This window comes from Theropithecus gelada, chromosome 19 (genome assembly GCF_003255815.1).
Source record: "Theropithecus gelada isolate Dixy chromosome 19, Tgel_1.0, whole genome shotgun sequence".
NCBI lineage: Eukaryota > Metazoa > Chordata > Mammalia > Primates > Cercopithecidae > Theropithecus > Theropithecus gelada.
Genome location: NC_037687.1, coordinates 2,315,747 through 2,335,895, shown reverse-complemented (window position 1 = coordinate 2,335,895; position 20,149 = coordinate 2,315,747). Strand labels below are relative to the sequence as shown.

Below are 20,149 nucleotides of genomic sequence, written 5' to 3'. Positions count from 1 at the left end.
TCACTGCAAGCTCCGCCTCCCGGGTTCACGCCATTCTCCTGCCTCAGCCTCCTGAGTAGCTGGGACTACAGGCGCCTGTCACCTCGCCCGGCTAGTTTTTTGTATTTTTTAGTAGAGACGAGCTTTCACCATGTTAGCCAGGATGGTCTCGATCTCCTGATCTTGTGATCCGCCCGTCTCGGCCTCCCAAAGCGCTGGGATTACAGGCTTGAGCCACCGCGCCCGGCCTCGGGGTTGGTTTCATGGGAAAGCATTTCCTTTTATTTATTGTTTTAAATTTTAAAATTATTCACGCCTGTAATCCCAGCACTTTGGGAGGCCAAGGAGGGTGGATCACAAGGTCAGGAGTTTGAGACCAGCCTGGCCAACATGGTGAAACCCCGTCTCTACTAAAAATGCAAAAAATTAGCCGGGCATGGGGGCGGGCGCCTGTAGTCCCAGCTCCTCGAGAGGCTGAGGCAGGAGAATGGCGTAAACCTGGGAGGCAGAGCTTGCAGTGAGCCAAGATTGCGCCACTGCACTCCAGCCTGGGCAACAGAACGAGACTCCATCCCCCCCCCCAAAAAAAATAAATTTTTATTTGTATGTATGTATGTATGTATGTATTTATTTGAGATGGAGTCTTGCTCTGTCGCCCAGGCTGGAGTACAGTAGTGCAATCTCCACTCACCGCAACGTCCGTCTCCCAGGTCCAAGCGATTCTGCTGCCTCAGCCTCCCAAGTAGCTGGGATTACAGGTGCCCGCCACCATGCACAGCTAATTTTTTGTATTTTTAGTAGAAATGGGGTTTCACTATGTTGGCCAGGCTGTTCTCGAACTCCTGACTTCATGATCCGCCTGCCTCGGCTTCCCACAGTGCTGGAATTACAGTTGTGAGCCACCACACCCAGACTTAAGTTTTATTTTTAAATTTTTTATTGTTGTTATTATTATTTTGAGACAGAGTCTTGCTCTGCCACCTGGGGTGGAGTGCAACGGCACAATCTCGGCTCACTGCAACTTCCGTCTCCCAGATTTAAGCAATTCTCCTGCCTCAGCCTCCCAAGTAGCTGGGATTACAGGCATACACCACCATGCCCGGCTAATTTTTTGTATTTTTTAGTATAGACAGGGTTTCACTATGTTGGCCAGGCTGGTCTTGAACTCCTGACCTCGTGATCCACCCACCTCGGCCTCCCAAATTGCTGGGGTTACAGGCGTAAGCCACTGTGCCCAGCTTGTTTTTTTTTTAATTATTATTTTTTGAGATGGAGTCTCGCTCTGTCACCCAGGCTGGAGTGCAATGGCGCAATCTCGGCTCACTGCAACTTCCACCTCCTGGGCTCAAGCAATCCTCCCACCTCAGCCTCCCGAGTAGCTGGGATTACAGGCACACACCACCACACCAGGCTAATTTTTGTGTTTTTAGTAATGATGGGATTTTGCCATGTTGCTCAGGCTGGTCTCGAACTCCTGACCTCAGGTGATCCACCCGCCTCGGCCTCCCAAAGTGCTGGGATTACAAATGTGAGGCACCCACCATGCCCGCCTGGAGTGCTCTTTTTAATACACGATTGCTGATATGGCCACACGTCTGTTTCTCTTAGAATAAAATGGAAAACTTTTTTTTTTTTCCATTGAGATATAATTTGCTATGCCCTGTGTCCGGGCCTGGCTCCTTTTCCTGGCTGAGTCATATTCCAGTGTGTGGATGGCCACGCTGCTTCCCCGTTCATCCGTTCGTGATATCTGAGTTTCCATCATTACCTGTTATGAGCCATGCTGCCATGAACATCCACACATGGGTTTTCGTGTGGACATACATTTTTTGTTTGGTTTGGGTTTTTTGAGACGGAGTCTCACTCTGTCACCCAGGTGGGAGTGCAGTGGCGCAATCTCAGCTCACAGCAATCTCTGCCTCCCAGGTTCAAGCGATTCTCCTGCCTCAGCCTCCCAAGTAGCTGGGATTACAGGCGTGTGCCACCATGCCTGGCTAATTTTTGTATTTTTAGTAGAGACGGGGTTTCACCATGTTGGCCAGGCTGGTGTCGATCTCCTGACCTCATGATACACCCACCTCGGTCTCCCAAAGTGCTGGGATGACAGGCATGAGCCACTGTGCCCGGCCTGGATATATCTGTTGACTTCTGTCGGGTAGACCCTCAGCAGTGGAACTGTGGATCACATGGTCACTATGTGTAACCATTTAAAGAGCTGCCAGCCTGTTTTCCATGCAGCTGCACTACTGTTTTTTTGTTTGTTTGTTTGTTTGTTTTTGAGACGGAGTTTCACTCTTGTCGCCCAGGCTGGAGTGCAGTGGCGCAATCTCAGCTCACCGCAACCTCCACCTCCCGGGTTCAAGCGATTCTCCTGCCTCAGCCTCCCGAGTAGCTGGGATTACAGGCATGCACCACCACGCCCGGCTAATTTTGTATTTTTAGTAGAGATGGGGTTTCTCCATGTTGGCCAGGCTGGTCTCAAATTCCTGCCCTCAGGTGATCCGCCTGCCTCGGCCTCCCAAAGTGCTGGGATGACAGGCATGAGCCACCGCGCCCGGCGTGCATCACTGTATTATTTTTTCCTTTTTCCTGCTTTCCAGGAATGCCTCATTTTACGTTCCTCCAGGCTGGGTGCAGTGGCTCACACCTGTCATCCCAGCACTTTGGGAGGCCAAGGAAGGTGAATCACTTGAGGTCAAGAGTTCAAGACAAGCCTGGCCAATATGGTGAAACCCCATCTCTAGTAAAAATACAAAATTAGCTAGGTTTGGTGGTGGGTGCCTGTAACCCTGGCTACTGAGGAGGTTGAGACAGGAGAATTGCTTGAACCCGGGAGGCGGAGGTGGCAGTGAACCAAGGTCGCACTACTGCACTTCAGCCTGGGCGATGGAGTGAGACTCCGTCTCAAAAAAATAAAAGAGGCCGGGCGCGGTGGCTCAAGCCTGTAATCCCAGCACTTTGGGAGGCCGAGACGGGCGGATCATGAGGTCAGGAGATCGAGACCATCCTGGCTAACGCGGTGAAACCCCGTCTCTACTAAAAATACAAAAAAACTAGCCGGGCGAGGTGGCGGGCGCCTGTAGTCCCAGCTGCTCGGGAGGCTGAGGCAGGAGAATGGCGTGAACCCGGGAGGCGGAGCTTGCAGTGAGCTGAGATCCGGCCACTGTACTCCAGCCTGGGTGACAGAGCGAGACTTCGTCTCAAAAAAAAATAAATAAATAAAATAAAATAAAATAAAATAAAATAAAATACATTCCCCCAGCTATGCATGAGGGCTGTGATTCCCCTTTAGAATAAAATATAAAACTCTAAATGTGGAGGGCCAGGCATGGTGGCTCATGCCTGTAATCCCAGCACTTTGGGAGGCCATGGCAGGAGGATCATTTGAGGTCAGCAGTTCGAGACCATCCTGGCCAACATGATGAAACCCCGTCTCTACTAAAAATACAAAATCAGCTGGATGTGGTGGCGTGCACCTGTAATCCCAGCTACCTGGGAGGCTGAGGCAGGAGAATCACTTGAACCTGGGCAGCAGGGGTTACAGTGAGCAGAGGTCATTCCACTGTACTCCAACCTGGGCGACAGAGTGAGACTCCATCTCAAAAAAAAAAAAAAAAAAGCCGGGTGCAGTGGCTCATGCCTGTAATCCCAGCACTTTGGGAGGCCGAGACAGGCGGATCACGAGGTCAGGAGACCAAGACCATCCTGGCTAACACCGTGAAACCCCGTCTCTACTAAAAATACAAAAAATTAGCCGGGCGTGGTGGCGGGTGCCTGTACTCCCAGCTACTTGGGAGGCTGAGGCAGGAGAATGGCGTGAACCCGGGAGGCGGAGCTTGCAGTGAGCGGAGATCCAGCCACTGCACTCCAGCCTGGGCGACAGAGCGAGACTCCGTCTCAAAAAAAAAACAAACTTCTAAATGTGGCCTAAAATCAATTCCATGTGAGTCTGTCCTCAGTGGATACAGCTCTGCCTTGCAGGTATCTGCCTTGACCACCTGGCCTCGTCCTTTCCCCTCCCCCATGGCCTGGCCTCCCAGTCTCACAGCCTCCACCTCAGCCTCCTTGCCTCCGGCCTGCCTCCCTCCCACATGGAAAGCAGCTCCAAGTCAAAGCCCTGGCCATCCGCTTTTCCTCCCTGGCCCCCAAACACAGACCACCCTCACCAGTGCCTCCAGGGTGGGCGTCAGTGTGCGGTGATAGTCCGAGGCCTCCCGCCGCAAACTGCTGGCCCATCGGATTCCCCGCAGCTCGGCTGTGTGGTCCACATGGACGCCCTGTGTAGAGAGAAAGGCTGGGGACGAGACCAGGGGCCGTGAGAGAGCCCACCTTTGGGGGCTCAGGCCTCCACTGAGCTGCCGCCCAGGACCCGCCCTGTCTGTGCCCACACACCCTGGTGGTCACTCCCGACTCGCAGTGGGGTGGCCAACGCCCCTGTGGCTGCCCTGAATAGGTACTCACAGGGCTCTCCCTCAACTCCCAAAAGCATTCTGGTTTGGCGCTGAATTCTACAGCCACCCCCCCGGAGGTTCCCAGGTACAGTACAAGGTGGGTGACAGCCAGGTGAGCCCCAGACGCCCCCCGCGTTTTCCTCGAAGGCAGGAAGAGGTCCTGCTCATGCCTGTCTCCCATGTAGTGCCTGGCCCAGGATCTGAGCTGACTTCAGGGAGTAACCGCTGGAATGGCATCAGGAGATGGTGAAATGACAGATCCCACCTCCTGCTGCAGGGACATGAGCACAGCCAAAGGCCATCAGGACTGTCCGGCCACAGTTCCATGAGGTCATCTTTAGAAACCACTGGTTTGTTTGTTTGTTTTGAGACAGAGTTTTGCTCTTGTTGCCCAGGCTGGAGTGCAGTGGTGCCATCTCAGCTCACTGCAACCTCCGCCTCCCGGGTTCAAGTGATTCTCCTGCCTCAGCCTCCCGAGTAGTGCCTGGGACTACAGGCATGTACCACCATGCCCAGCTAATTTTTTTTTTTTTTTTTTTTTTTTTTTTTTGAGACAGAGTCTCACTCTGTCGCCCAGGCTGGAGTGCAGTGGCCAGATCTCAGTTCACTGCAAGCTCCGCCTCCCGGGTTCACGCCATTCTCCTGCCTCAGCCTCCCGAGTAGCTGAGACTACAGGCGCCCGCCACCTCGCCCGGCTAGTTTTTTGTATTTTTTTAGTAGAGACGGGGTTTCACCGTGTTAGCCAGGATGGTCTCGATCTCCTGACCTCGTGATCCACCCGTCTCGGCCTCCCAAAGTGCTGGGATTACAGGCTTGAGCCACCGCGCCCGGCGCCCAGCTAATTTTTGTATTTTTAGTAGAGACGGGGTTTCTCCATGTTGGTCAGGCTGGTCTTGAACTCCTGACCTCAGATGATCCGCCAGCCTTGGCTTCTCAAAGTGCTGAGATTACAGGCGTGAGCCACTGCGCCCAACCTTGTTTGTTTTGAGATAGGGTCTCGCTCTGTCGCCCAGGCTGGAGTGCAGTGATGTGATCTCGGCTCACTGCAACCTCTGGCTCTTGGGTTCAAGCAATCCTCCTGCCTCAGCCTCCTGAGTAGCTGGGATTACAGGCGTGCACCACCACATCTGGCTAGTTTTTTTGCATTTTTAGTAGAGACTGGGTTTCACCATGTTGGCCAGGCTGGTCTGGAACTCCTGACCTCAGGTGATCTGCCCGCCTCAGCCTCACAAAGTGCTGAGATGACAGGTGTGAGCCACTGCACCCAGCCTTAATTTTTGTATTTTTAGTAGAGATGAGGTTTCTCCATGTTGGCCAGGCTGGTCTGGAACTCCTGACCTCAGGTGATCTGCCTTCCTCGGCCTCCCAAAGTGCTAGGATGACAGGCAGTAGCCCCTGCGCCTGGCAGAAAGCACTGGGTTTTAGCTGTTGCCTATGTTGTGCCCAAAATACAAAGTATAGCAAAAATAATGTCATAAAAAAATTCCTATGCTGAGTCAAGCAGCAGAAAAAATTCTAAATAAAAACTACGAGAGCAACCACAGAAACCATGAGAGCACGAGTTTTGGTCAAAAATACGTTAAAACTACCAGAAGTGCACACCAGCCAAATAAAAAAAAAAAAAATGGCCATAATTACAACACTTACAAGATGCAAATAGCAACCACGTGATCTGTGAAAGCTGGGGCCCACTTCCGATTATCCTAAATGGATAGATATGCTAGATGGCTATTTACATAGTCATATATTCAGTAGATAGAATATTCTGAACCAATTCTAAAAACGGTATGCTTTCTCGTTCAAGAAACTAAAAATAAAGAAACACGAGCACCCTGGTGGGTGGACTGAATTGCCCCGCCTCTGTGTCCCAACCTCACTCTGTGAGTCTTCACTCTGAAACAACTGCAGATTCAGGAAGTTGCAGAAATAGTTCAGAATGTCCCCCGCTCTCCACTCAGCCTCTCCTGACATCTCCAGCTAAAACGGTGAGCTGTTCGGGAAGGGCTGAATTCTCATTTTTATTTTTTAAAATGTCTTATTTCTTTGAGACAGGGTCTCTATTGTTCGGGCTTCAGTGCGGTGGTGCAATCACAGCTCACAGCAGCCTCGACCTCCTGGTCTCAGGTGATCCTCCTGCCTCAGTCTCCCAAGTAGCTGGGACCACAGGCGCCCGCCATCCGCCTAGTTGGCTGGCTTGCTTTCTCTCTCTCTCTCTCTCTTTCTTGACAGAGTCTCACTCTGTTGCCAGGCTGGAGTGCAATGGCATGATCTTGGCTCACTGCATCCTCCGCCTCCCAGGTTCAAGCGATTCCCCTGCCTCCACCTCCTGAGTAGCTGGGATTACAGGCGCACGCCACCACGCCCGGCTAATTTTTTTTGTATTTTAGTAGAGACGGGGTTTCACCATGTTGGCCAGCATGGTCTTGATCTCCTGACCTCATGATCTGCCCGCCTCAACCTCCCAGAGTGCTGGGATTACAGGCGTGAGCCACCGTGCTTGGCCCTTTTTTTTTTTTTTTTTTAAATACAGGGTCTCACTCTGTTGCCCAGGCTAAAGTGCAGTGGCACGATCTTGGCTCACTGCAACCTCCACTTCCTGGGTTCAAGCAATTCTCCAGCCTCAGCTTCCCGAGTAGCTGGTATTTGAGGTGCGTGCCACTATGCCCAGCTAATTTTTGTATTTTTAGTAGAGACGGGGTTTCACCATATTGGCCAGGATGGTCTCGAACTCCTGACCTCGTGATCTGCCCACCTTAGGCTCCCAAAGTGGTAGGATTACAGGTGTGAGCCACCGCGCCTGGCCCTGGCTAATTTTTTGTATTTTTTGTAGAGACAGGGTTTCGCCATGTTGCCCAGGTTGATCTGGAACTCCTGGGCTCAAGCAATCCTCCCGTTTCAGCTTCCCAGAGTCCTGGGATTACAGGTGTGAGCCACTACGCCTGGCATCATTTTCTTTTTCTCTCTCATTTATTTATTTATTTTTATTTTTTGAGATGGTGTTTTTCTCTTATTGCCCAGGTTGGAGTGCAATGGCGCCATCTCAGCTCACGGCAACCTCTGCTTCCCGGGTTCAAGTGGTTCTCCTGCCTCAGCCTCCCAAGTTGCTGGGATTAACTGGTGCCCACCACCACCCCTGGCTAATTTTTTGGATTTTTAGTAAAAACGGGGTTTCACCATGTTGGCCAGGCTGGTCTCGAACTCCTGACCTCATGTGATCTCCCTGCCTCGGCCTACCAAAGTGCTGGGATTACAGGCGTGAGACACCGCGGCCGGCTATTTTTTATTTTTTTATCAGAGTGTCACTCTGCTAAGCTGGAGTGCAGTGGTGTGATCATAGCTCACTGCAGGCTCAAACTGCTGGGCTCAAGTAATCCTCTCTCCTCAGTCTCCTGAGTAGCAGGGACTACAGGCACGTACAACCACTCATTTTCGTTTAAAACATTTTAAAATTTTAATTTTAAATACTTCTTGTTTTTATTATTTAATTTTTTGTGGAGACTGGGTCTCGCTATGTTGCCCAGGCTGCTCTCGGACTCCTGGGCTCAGGTGATCCTCCTGCTTCAGCCTCTCAGAGTGCTGGGATTACAGGTGTGAGACACCACACCTGGCCTTAAGTGGTTCTTAAAAGACTTCCAGCACTGGCCAACATGGCAAAACCCCGTCTCTACTAAAAATACGAAAATTACCTGGGCATGGTGGCGCGTACTTGTAATCTCAGCTACCTGGGAGGCTGAGGCAGGAGAATTGCTTGAACCCGGGTGGTGGAGGTTGCGGTGAGCTGAGATAGTGCCATTGTACTCTGTCAACGCCTGGGAGACAGAGAATGAGACTCCATCTCAAAACAAAACAAAACAAAACAAAAGACTTCCTGTGGTTTCGGGGGATCCTGATGGAAATTATATCTATCCGTTTTTCCCAAAACGTATTTGTTAGAATGTAGATGAGAAACTCTGCCCTGCCCCTGCCTCTTACTAGTGTGAGGACGAACACACGCACACACATCCATGCACAATACACATGCAGACACACACATGCATGCACACACAAACGCATGCCGATGAACACGTGTGCACCGTGCACACCCTCATGCACACCCTCATGCACACGCAAATATACTCACAGGAGGAACCCAAATTATATTGCACTTGGTACCCATGGCCACTAGAGGGCCTCAGTCAAACGTGTCTGGCTCTGGGAGTTTGAGAAGTTCCACAAATATTTAAAAAAAAAAAAAATTAGGAGGATTCTCAAAGGATCTCCAACTTACTATTTTGCCACACAAGAGCATTTCTCCATAAATTACTGTTTATTATAATCATTTAAATGTTAAAACTTTTTTTTTTTTAAAGCTAGAGTTGCTCTGTTACCCAGGCTGAAATGCAAGGGCATGATCTTGGCTCACTGCAACCTCTGCCTTCTGGGTTCAAGCAATTCTCCCGCCTCAGCCTCCCAAGTAGCTGGGATTACAGGCATGTACCACCATCCCAGCTATTTATTTTCCTCCCCTCCCCTCCCGTCCTCTCTCTCTCTCTCTCTCTCTCTCTCTCTTTCTCTTTTTTTTTTGTATTTTTAGTAGAGATGGGGTTTCACCATGTTGGTCAGGCTGGTCTCGAACTCCTGACCTCATGACCTGCTCATCTCGGCCTCCCAAAATGTTGAGATTACAGGTGTGAGCCACTGCGCCTGGCCTTATTTTTTATTATTATTTTTTATTTTTTTATTTTTTGAGACGGAGTATTGCTGTCTCCCAGGCTGGAGTGCAGTGGCATGATATCGGCTCACTGCAAGCTCCGCCTCCCGGGTTCACGCCATTCTCCCGCCTCAGCCTCCCAAGTAGCTGAGACTACAGGCGCCCGCCACCACGCCCGGCTAGTTTTTTGTATTTTTTTTTAGTAGAGACGGGGTTTCACCATGTTAGCCAGGATAGTCTCGATCTCCTGACCTCGTGATCCACCCGCCTCGGCCTCCCAAAGTGCTGGGATTACAGGCTTGAGCCACCGCGCCCGGCCTATTGTTTTTTGAGATAAGGTCTCACTCTGTCACCCAGGCTGGAGTGCAGTGGTGCCATCTCAGCTCACTGCAACCGCTGCCTCCCAGGTTCAAGTGATTCTCCTGCCTCAGCCTCCTGAGCAGCTGGGACTACAGGCGCCACCATGCCTGCGTAATTTTTTGTATTTTCTGTAGAGGCAGGGCTTTATCATGTTGCCCAGACTGGTCTCAAACTCCTGGGCTCTGATGGTCCTTCCGCCTCAGCCTCCCAAAGTGCTGGGATTACAGGCGGGAGCCACCACGCCCAGCCCAATTGCTCGGTTTTATAAAAATTCTTTTGGGTATTTTGCTGATTTGCCAAAATTTAAAACAAGATCATTTCCCTGTCTGAGTTTCTCTGTCATCCCAGCTGTGAAAACTTCCTTTGGGAGCTTCTTTAATTGGGAAAACTGACGCACGCAGGAACTCACCCGCTCCACTCCCCGCCCACCCGCCTGACCTAGGGCAGCCTTCATTTCCACGCCTAGACACTGCCCTTTGATTCTAAGATGGTCATGGAGACAGCATCAGGTCACTTCCTGGTGACTTTGCACACGTCCCCTTGTTTTGTGAACCCAGCCAATCCCATAGTCACTTACCCAAAAGGACTCCCAGGGTGAGGATGACAAGGCTGGTGGCCACCACACCAATGGTGGTCACTCGACAGCATGCAGCGTCCGGAGTGGGGACTTCCTTGGTTGTCCTGGGCACGAGGTGTACATCAGCCACAGTAGACTCCATGGCTCAGAGACACGCAGACAGTAAGCTGGATGCCACACAGCAAGACAGAAACATGGGGTCAGAGGCTGAAGGTACTTCTCTTCCCATAAGCAAGGGTTGCAACTATGCCCTTAAAAATGGCTGGGCACGGTGGCTTACGCCTGTAATCCCAGCACTTTGGGAGGCTGAGGTGGGCGGATCATTCGAGGTCAGGAATTCCAGACCAGGCATGTTGGTGCATGCCAGTAATCCCAGTTACTTGGGAGGCTGAGGCAGGAGAATTGCTTGAACCCGGGAGGCAGAGGCTGCAGTGAACCGAGATCACACTACTGCACTCCAGCCTGGGTGACAGAGCGAGACTCCGTTTCCAAAAAAAAAAAAGACCGGATGCGGTGGCTCATGCCTGTAATCCCAGCACTTTGGGCAGCCGAAGTGGGTGAATCACTTGAGGTCAAGAGTTTGAGACCAGCCTGGCCAACATAGTGAAACCCTGTCTCTACTAAAAATACAAAAAATTGGTCAGGCATTATGGCACGAGCCTGTAATCCCAGCTACTCAGGAGGCTGAGGCAGGAGAATCGCTTGAACCCGGGAGGCAAAGGTTGCAGTGAGCTGAGATGTACCACTGCACTCCAACCTGGGGGACAGAGCGAGACTGTCTCAAAAAAACAAAAAGGTGGAAAGTGACTGCCGGCTGGGCCGCTGTGTGAGGGTGAGGGGTTCCCGTAGGTCGCTGGGGTCCACTGCTAGAAAGAATAAGTCTGAGGTTCCCAGAGCTGCTGTAAAAAAGGACCCCACACTTGGGGCCTTAGAGGAACACTGAGTTATTGGCCAGGCATGGTGGCTCACACCTGTAATCCTAGTATTTGAGCATTTGAGACCAGCCTGGGCAATATAGTGAGACCCCATCTCCACAGAAAACAAACAAAAATTAGCCAGATGTGGTGGCTCACGCCTGTAATCCTAGCAACTCAGGAGGCTGAGGCAGGAGGATTGCTTGAGCCCAAGAGGTGGAGGCTGCAGTGAGCTGTGGTCGCACCACTGTACTCCAGCCTGGGTGACAGAGCCAGACCCTGTCTCAAAAAAATTAAAAATGGAATAGATTTATTATCTCACAGTTCTGAAAGTCAGAAGCCTGAGATCCATCTTACAGGGCTCATCATCAAGCTGTGGGCAGGCCTGGGCCCTCCTGGGGACTTGGGAGAATCCGTTTCCCACCTTTCCCAGCGTCCAGAGGCTCAGGGCCCCTTCCTCCCTCTTCACAGCCACAGTGTAGCCTCTTCCAGTCTCTCTGACTCTCACCCTCCTGCCCCCCCCCCTTCTTTTTTTTTTTTTTTTTTTTTGAGACAAGGTCTTTCTCTGCTGCCCAGGCTGGAGTGCAGTGGTATGATCACAGCTCACTGCAGCCTCCACCTCCTGTGCTCAAGCGATCCTCCCACCTCAGCCTCCTAGTAGCTGGGACCACATGTGTGTGCCACTACACCCGGCTAATTTTTTTTTTTTTGTAGAGGGGGGGTTTTCCTATGTTGCCCAAGCTGGTCTCAAACTCCTGACCTCACGCGATCCTCCCATCTCAGCCGCCCAAAGCACTGGGATTACAGGCGTGAGCCACCGCGCCCAGCCTGAGTGCCATCTTTCGAAGGGAGGAGAATCAAAGAATTTGTGACCACAGACTCTTTTTCTGTCACACTCATCAACAACTCCTGTTGGCTCAGCGTTCAAAACAGATTCCTAATCCAGTCATTCCTCACCATCTGTGCAGCTACGGCTCTGGACAGGCCACCAGCACAGGTCACCAGCATCCCCTCTGCAGCGACTGGCCTCTTTCCTCCCTCCCTTGCCCCTTTGTGAGCCAGTCACAGCAGTTAAGGTGCCTTTGAAATGTTCGTCAGATTACATTATCCCTGGCCACACACACATTAAATCCCTCCAGCAGCCTAGAACCCAGAGTCCTCCTCCTGACCTTCACACATCATCCCCGATTTTTTTTTTTTTAAAGAGAGAGAGAGAGTCTCTCTGTTGCCCAGACTGGAGTGCTGTGGTGCGATCCTGGCTCACTGCAACTTCAAAAGTCTGGACTTAAGCAGTCCTCCTACCTCAGCCTCCCGTAGCTGGGACCACAGGTGTGCGCCACCACGCCAGCCTCATTTTTCTTTCTATCTATCTATCTATCTATCTATCTACCTACCTACCTACCTACCTACCTGCCTGCCTATCTATCTACTTACCTACCTACCTACCTACCTAACCTGCCTATCTATCTATCTGTCTGTCAGTCTGTCTGTCTGTCTGTCTATCTATCTATCTACCTACCTACCTGCCTATCTATCTATCTATCTATCTATCAATCAATCAATCAATCAATCAATCAAGATGGAGTCTCGTTCTTGTCGCCCAGGCTGTCGTGCAGTGGCACAATCTCGGCTCGCTGCAACCTCTGCCTCCCGGGTTCAAGCGAGTCTCCTGCCTCAGCCTCCCCAATAGCTGGGATTACAGGTGCCCAGTACCACGCTCAGCTAATTTTTATATTTTTAGTAGAGAGGGGGTTTCGCCATGTTGGCCAGGCTGGTCTTGAACTCCTGACCTCAGGTGATCCACCCTCCTCGGCCTCCCAAAGTGCTGGGATTACAGGCGTGAGCCACTGCGCCCGGTCCCACTTCTATTTTTTGTAGAGAGGGGATCTTGCTATATTGCCTGGGCTGGTTTTGAACTCCTGACCTCAGGCAACCTTCCCTCCTCGGCCTCCCAAAGTGCTGGGACCACAGGTGTGCCGTGCAGTGGCACGATCTCGGCTCACTACAACCTCCGCCTCTCAGGTTCAAGTGATTCTCATGCCTCAGTCTCCCAAGTAGCTGGGACCACAGGCGCATGCCATCACACCTGGGTAATTTTTGTATTTTTAGTAGAGACAGAGTTTCACCATATTGGAAAGGCTGGTCTCAAACTCCTGGCCTCCTGCCTTGGCCTCCCAAAGTGCTGGGATGACAGGTGTGAGCCACGGCACCCGGCCGGCAGTAAATATTTGCATACTCACAAGGCAGTCAGGACTATGTCCCTTAACTCTGCCATTATCACACTGAAGCAGCCAACCACATGTAAAGAATCAGACACAACTATGTTCCCGTCACACTTTATGGACACTAAAATTCAAATCCTGGCTGGGCGCGGTGGCTCACGCCTGTAATCCCACCTCTTTGGCAGGCCGCGGCAGGATAATCGCTTGAGTCCAGGAGTTTGAGACCAGCCTGGGCAACGTAGCAAGACCCCATGTCGACAGAAAATAAAAATTAAATTAGCCGGGCGTGGTGGGGCGCATATCTGTGATCCCAGCTACTCAGGAGGCTGAGGTGGGAGGACTGCTTGAGCCCAGGAGGTCGAGGCTGCAAGGACCTGTGGTCACACCAGGGCACTCCAGGCTGGGTGACAGAGCGACACCCAGTCTCCAGTAATAATAATAAAATGCAAAAATAATTCTTAGATTGGTGGGCTGTATGAAAACAGGGGGAGGACCAGATCTGGCTCTGGTCCACAGGATATCACTTCCTGACCCCTGGAATAGATATCTAATCTTTATTATTTTTTATTTTTTAGACACAAGGTCTTGCTCTGTCACCCAGGCTGGAGTGCAGTGGTGTGATCATAGCTCACTGCAGCCTTGACCTCCCAGGCTCCAACAATCCTCCTGCCTTAGACTCCAGAGTAGCTAGGCCCACAGGTGTGCCACCACAGCTGGGTTAATTTTTTTTTTCTTTGTAGAGATGGGGTCTCACTATGTTGTCCAGTCTGGCCTTGAACTCCTGGCCTCCAGTGATCCTCCTGCCTCGACCTCTAGGTGTGAGCCGCTGAACCCGGCCACCTCTCTGGTGTTTATAATCATTTGCCTATCACCATTCTGGGCGATCTCCCACTGATGGGTTATCATTAAGGCTTTGAAATGTAAGAGGATTTACGAACATGAGTCCCAGAACACGGCCAGATGGCAGCCGTGTGCAACGGCGACACCATGACCTTCATCTGTGCTCCTGCCGCTTTCAGTCTCGCTGGAGCAGGGGATTCACCCAGGGTTTCCACGAGAAACTGCCTCTGTGTCGCATGGATCCCTTATCAGAACTGGGCAGCTGTCGGCCCCTGAGGGATGTAACGGGACACCTGCGGCAGATTCCACCAGGAGCACCGGGATCCCACCTCCTGGGATTCACACCCTCTGTGACCCCTTCTCATCAAGGGATGGGCCAAGGTAGCCACGGTGGTCTCAGGTAATCCGCCCGCCTTGGCCTCCCAAAGTGCTGGGATTATAGGATTACAGGTGTGGGCCACCGTGCCTGGCCTTTTCTTTTCTTAGGTTGGAGTGCAGTGGCACAATCTCAGCTCACTACAACTTCTGCCTCCCGGGTTCAAACAGTTCTCCTGCCTCAGCCTCCTGAGTAGCTGGGATTACAGGTGCACGCCACCACGCCCGGCTACTTTTTTTGTTTTTTTGTTTGTTTATGTTTTTGAGATGGAGTCTTGCTCTGTCACCCAGGCTGGAGTGCAGTAGCGTGATCTCGGCTTACTGCAAGCTCCGCCTCCCGGGTTCACGCCATTCTCCTGCCTCAGCCTCCCGAGTAGCTGGGACTACAGGCGCCCGCCACCACACCCGGCTCATTTTTTGTATTTTTAGTAGAGATGGGGTTTCACCATGTTAGCCAGGATGGTCTCGATCTCCTGACCTTGTGATCCGCCTGCCTCGGCCTCCCAAAGTGCTGGGATTACAGGCATGAGTCACCGCACCTGGCCACGCCCAGCTAATTTTTGTACTTTCATAGAAATGGGGTTTCGCCATGTTGGCCAGGGTGGTCTCGAGCTCCTGACCCCAGGTGATCTGCCTGCCTCGGCCTCCCAAAGTGCTGGGATTACAGGTGGGAGCCACCACACCTGGTTCCCTAGCTTACATTCTTTTACGCTCGTGAGACCCCAACAGACCTTAACCTCAAACTCTGCATGTTCTCAGCCTGCGGGGACGCCTTTATCTCCAAAGGGGTGAATCACCTCCACATTTTCTGCAAAGGTGGATCTCATTGCCTCCCCTCCGCCTCAGCTCCCGTGGGTGTCCACTGTGTGGGTGGAGAATGATTCTTGCTTGGCCTCCAACACGCTTTTCCCCATTAGGAACCCACAGAAGGCCGGGCGCGGGTGGCTCAAGCCTGTAATCCCAGCACTTTGGGAGGCCGAGGCGGGCGGATCACGAGGTCAGGAGATCGAGACCATCCTGGCTAACACGGTGAAACCCCGTCTCTACTAAAAATACAAAAAACTAGGCGGGCGAGGCGGCGGGCGCCTGTAGTCCCAGCTACTCGGGAGGCTGAGGCAGGAGAATGGCGTGAACCCGGGAGGCGGAGCTTGCAGTGAGCTGAGATCCGGCCACCGCACTCCAGCCTGGGCGACAGAGCCAGACTCAGTCTCAAAAAAAAAAAAAAAAAAATTTCTTTGTAGAATCAGGGTGCAGTGGCTCACGCCTATAATTCCAGCACCTTGGGAGGCCCAGATGGGAGGATCACTGGAGCCCAGAGCTCAAGACCAGTCTGGGTCACGTAGGGAGACCCGGTCTCTAAGAAAATTTTTTAAATCATAATTTTTTTTTGTAGCAATGGGGTCTTGCGATGTTGCCCAGGCTGGTCTGGAACTACTGGCTTCAAGCCATCCTCCTGCCTCAGCCTCTCAAAGTGCCGGGATTATGGGTGTGCACCACTGCATCCAGCCCAATTAACTTTTTTTTTTTTTTTTTTTTTTTTTTGAGACAGATTCTTGCTCTGTCACCAGGCTGGAGTGCAGTGGCATAAGCTCGGCTCACTACAACCTCCGCCTCCCAGGTTCAAGCAATTCTCCTGCCTCAGCTTCCCAAGTAGCTGGAATTACAGGTGCCTGCCACCATGCCTGGCTAATTTTTGTATTTTTGGTAGAGATGAGGTTTCACCATGTTGGCCAGGCTGGTCTGGAATTCCTGACCTCAGGTGATCCACCTGCCTTGGCCTCCCAAAGTGCTGGGATTAGAGGCATGAGCCACCGTACCTGGTCCAATTAACATTTAAATCAGTAGATACTGAATAAAGCAGTAATGTGGTGGGCCTCACCCAATCAGTTGAAGGCCTTAAAAGACTGAGGTTCCCCAGAAGGAGGGAAATCTACCTCCAGATGGCCTTTGGGCTTGAGACTGCAGCATCGGCTCTTCCCAGGGTCTCCAGCCTGCCCTGCAGATTCCAGACCTGCAGCCCCTCGGTGGTGTGAGCCAAATCTTTAAAATAAATCTCAATCTGTGTGTGTGCATATGTGCATCTGTGTGTGCATCTGTGCGTGCATCTGTGCGTGCGTGTGTGTGTGCATGTGTGTGCATCTGTGCGTGCATGTGTGTGTGCGTGTTGATCTGTGTGTGTATGTGTGGGTCTGTATCTGTGTGTGTGTGCATGTGTGTCTGTGTGCATTTGTATATGTGTATGTGTGCATCTGTGTGTGTGTGCGCATGTGTGGGTCTGTGTGCATGTGTGCGTCTGTATGTGTGTGCGTCTGTATATGTGTGCATCTGTGTGTGTGCATGTGTGGGTCTATGTGTGCATGTGTGTGTGTACATGTGTGGTTCTGTGTGCATGCATGTGTGCATCTATGTGTGTGCATGTGTGAGTGTGGGTGCATGTGTGGGGTCTGTGTGTGTCTGCGTGTGTGCATCTGTGTGTGCGTGTGTGTGCATGTGTGCGTCGCGTCTGTGTGCATGTATGCATCTGTGTGTATGTGTCTGTGTATCCACTCATCTGGTCCTGTCTCTGGAGAATTCTGTACCTAATCTGTATTTTAGTATAAGTATGTCTCTCTCGTGCGAAATTTGGGACACTCTCCTACTAAAAAAATGTTTTGGCCAGGTGTGCTGGCTCAGGCCTGTAATCCCAGCACTTTGGGAGGCCGAGGCGGGCAGATCCCCTGACATCAGGAGTTTGAGACTAGCCTGGCCAACATGGTGAAAATCCATCTCTAACAAAACTACAAAAATTAGCCGGGCGTGTTGACGCATGCCTGTAATTCCAGCTTCTTGGGAGGATGAGGCAGGAAAATCACTTGAACCCCAGAGGTAGAGGCTGCAGTGAGCACTCCAGCCTGGGCGACACAGAGTGAGACCCTGTTTAAAAAAGAAATGTTTTGGTTGTTAATCTGAAATTCTGGCTGGGTGCTGTGGCTCATGCCTGTTATCCCAACACTCTGGGAGGTTGAGGCAGGTGGATCACCTGAGGTCAGGAGTTTGAGACCAGCCTGACCAACAGTGAAACCCTGTCTCTAGTAACCCCATCTCTACTAAAAATACAAAATTAGCTGGGCGTGGTGGCACATGCCTGTAATCCCAGCTACTCAGGAGGCTGAGGCAGGAGAATCACTTGAACCCAGGAGCAGGAGGTTGCGGTGAGTTGAGATCGTGCCATTGCCCTCCAGCCTGAGCAAAGAGAGCAAAACTCCATCTAAAAAAAAAATAATAATATAAAAATTAGCCAGGCATGATGTTGCACACCTGTAGTCCCAGCTACACGGGAGCCTGAGACAGGTCAGTCTCTTGAAGCTGGGAGGCAGAGGTTGCAGTGAGCCGAGATTGCGCCACTGCACTCAAGCCTGGGTGACAGAGCGAGACGCCATCTCAAAATAATGGATGAATGAATAAATACATGTCTGAAATTCTAATGTCTCCGAGTGTGCTGAATGTGTTACTGTTGAGTCTGGCAATCCTATGCTGGGGCCCAGCCAGAATCTTCCCTCCTCAGGGGAACGTGTCCCTCTGGGAAGGGCCACTCCATGCCTGGCCGCCACCATCCAGAGCCAACGAGAAAGGAGAGATGTAGCGGGATTGATGGGGAGTGAGGTAGGGGCGGCGGGGATCGAGGCAGGGGCCACCGGTGGGGAGCGAGGCAGGGGCGGTGGGGAGCGAGGCAGGGGCGGTGGAGAGAGAGGCAGGGGCAGTGAGGAGCGAGGCAGGGGCCGTGGGGAGTGAGGCAGGGACGGTGGGGAGCGAGGCAGGGACGGTGGGGAGAGAGGCAGGGGTAGCACGGAGAGAGGCAGGGGTGGCGGGGAGTGAGGCCGCACCACACTTTCCCGTTTACTCTTACACTTGAGTTGAACGGCCTTCAGAGGAGCCAGAGAATCTCCAAGAATCACTTGATGGATGGTTTAGAAACAAAAGACACCAAGATTCCCTTCTGTGATTCGAGCTGGAAAAGGCACATTTAGAGCATGATCTCACTCCCCAACACACACACACCCACACACTGTGTTCATTCAACCCCAGCTGCCTCTGCTGACCCTGCCCCGCGGGTTTTCTGAGGATTCCTGTGTTCTCTAAATGGTCTTGTCATCACCATCATTGGTTCACAGAAAGGACTCCACGGCTATTTAGCATCAAATATAGAAGGGCCATTCATTTCGGTCTCCATCGAGCCAACCTTTACCATGGGCCAGGTCTGGCTGCGTTGTATCCTGAATGAGACAGATACGATTCTCTGAGCTCAGAGAGTTTACATCTGAGTGGAAGAGGCCCAGATCCATTAACACGATGCTCCAAGGATGGCTCAAAACTAGAAGCACAACCAGAACTTCGAATCTGTGTACAGGGGTCTTTGATTTAGACAGGCGGTCAGGGGACGGTTTTCCGAGAGAGTGATGAGTTATCCAAGTTCGGAAGGATAAATAGGAATTGAGTAAGCATCCAGTGGAGGGAACGGATTCTACATGGCAGGGATAAAGTATCTAGAATCCCTGTGGCAGGAGCAAAGAAGTCAAGACTAATGTAGAGAAAGTGTATCAGTCAGCTACTGCTGTGTAACAAATCAGCACAAACTTAGCAGCTGCCAACAACATGCACTTGTTACCTCCTCATTTCCTGGGGTCAGGATTCTGACAGGGTTTAGCTGGGCCTTCTGCTCAGGGTCTCATAAGGCTGCAACCCAGGTGCTAGCTGGGCTGCATTCTCATCTGAGGCTCGACTGGGGAAGAATCCACTGTTTTTTGTTTTGTTTTGTTTTGTTTTGTTTTTTTGGTGGAGTCTTGCTCTGTCACCCAGGCTGGACTGCAGTGGCACAACCTTGGCTCACTGCAACCTCTGCCTCTCAGGTTCAAGCAATTCTACTGCCTCAGCCTCCCCAGTAGCTGGGATTACAGGCACATGCCACCATGCCTGGCTAATTTTTTTTTTTTTTTTTAGTAGAGACAGGGTTTTGTCATGTTGACCAGGCTGGTCTTGAACTCCAGACCTCAAATGATCCGCCCACCTTGGCTTCCCAAAGTCCTGGGATTACAGGCATGAGCCACTTCACCTGGTTTTTTTTGTGTGTGTGTTTTTGTTTTTTTGATAGGGTTTCACTCTGTGGCCCAGGCTAGAGTGCAGTGGCACAACTGTAGCTCATTGCAGTCTCAAATTCTTGGGCTTAAATGATCCTCTTGCATCAGTCTCATGACTCTCTGCATGATTCTCCCACTAAGTGGGAGCTGAGAGCGTAAACAGTCATACAACTACACCAGCAAGGTCCAGAATGGCAGCCACTGGCCCTATGTGGCTATTAAAACTAAAGTTAATTACAACCGGCCAGGTGCAGTGGCTCATGCCTGTAATCCCAGCACCACGGGAGGCTGAGGCACTATGGGAGGCTGAGCACTATGGGAGTTTGAGATCAGCCTGGGCAACATAGTAAGACCCCATCTCTATAAAAAAATAGAAAAATTAGCTGGGTGTGGTGGCATGCACCTGTAGTCCCAGCTACTCAGGAGGCTGAGGATCTGTGAGCCAAGGAGGTTGAGACTGCAGTGAGGCGTGATTGTGCCACTGCACTTGAGATGGGCAAGAGAAAAAAAAAAGAGAGAGAGAGAAAAGAAAGAGAAAGAGAAAGAGGAAGAGTTTAGGGAACATCAGGGCTTAGTGTGGGGCAGGGTGTAGGAGAACTGTGAGAGGGGAGGCAGGAAGGCCCAACA

General features: G+C 51.5%; 1 protein-coding gene across 1 annotated transcript in view; it reads right to left on the bottom strand.

Moving 5' to 3' along the window:
• TMPRSS9 (transmembrane serine protease 9) overlaps positions 1-10,199 on the bottom strand; it is a 36,274-nt gene extending 26,075 nt beyond the window's left edge. The window contains exons 1-2 of the mRNA XM_025367729.1: positions 10,058-10,199; positions 4,146-4,273 (exon numbers count right to left, since the gene is read on the bottom strand). Of these exons, the coding sequence (XP_025223514.1) occupies positions 4,146-4,273; positions 10,058-10,199 (270 nt within the window). The remainder of the gene's footprint in view (positions 1-4,145; positions 4,274-10,057) is intronic.
• Between the last annotated feature and the right edge of the window lie 9,950 nt (positions 10,200-20,149).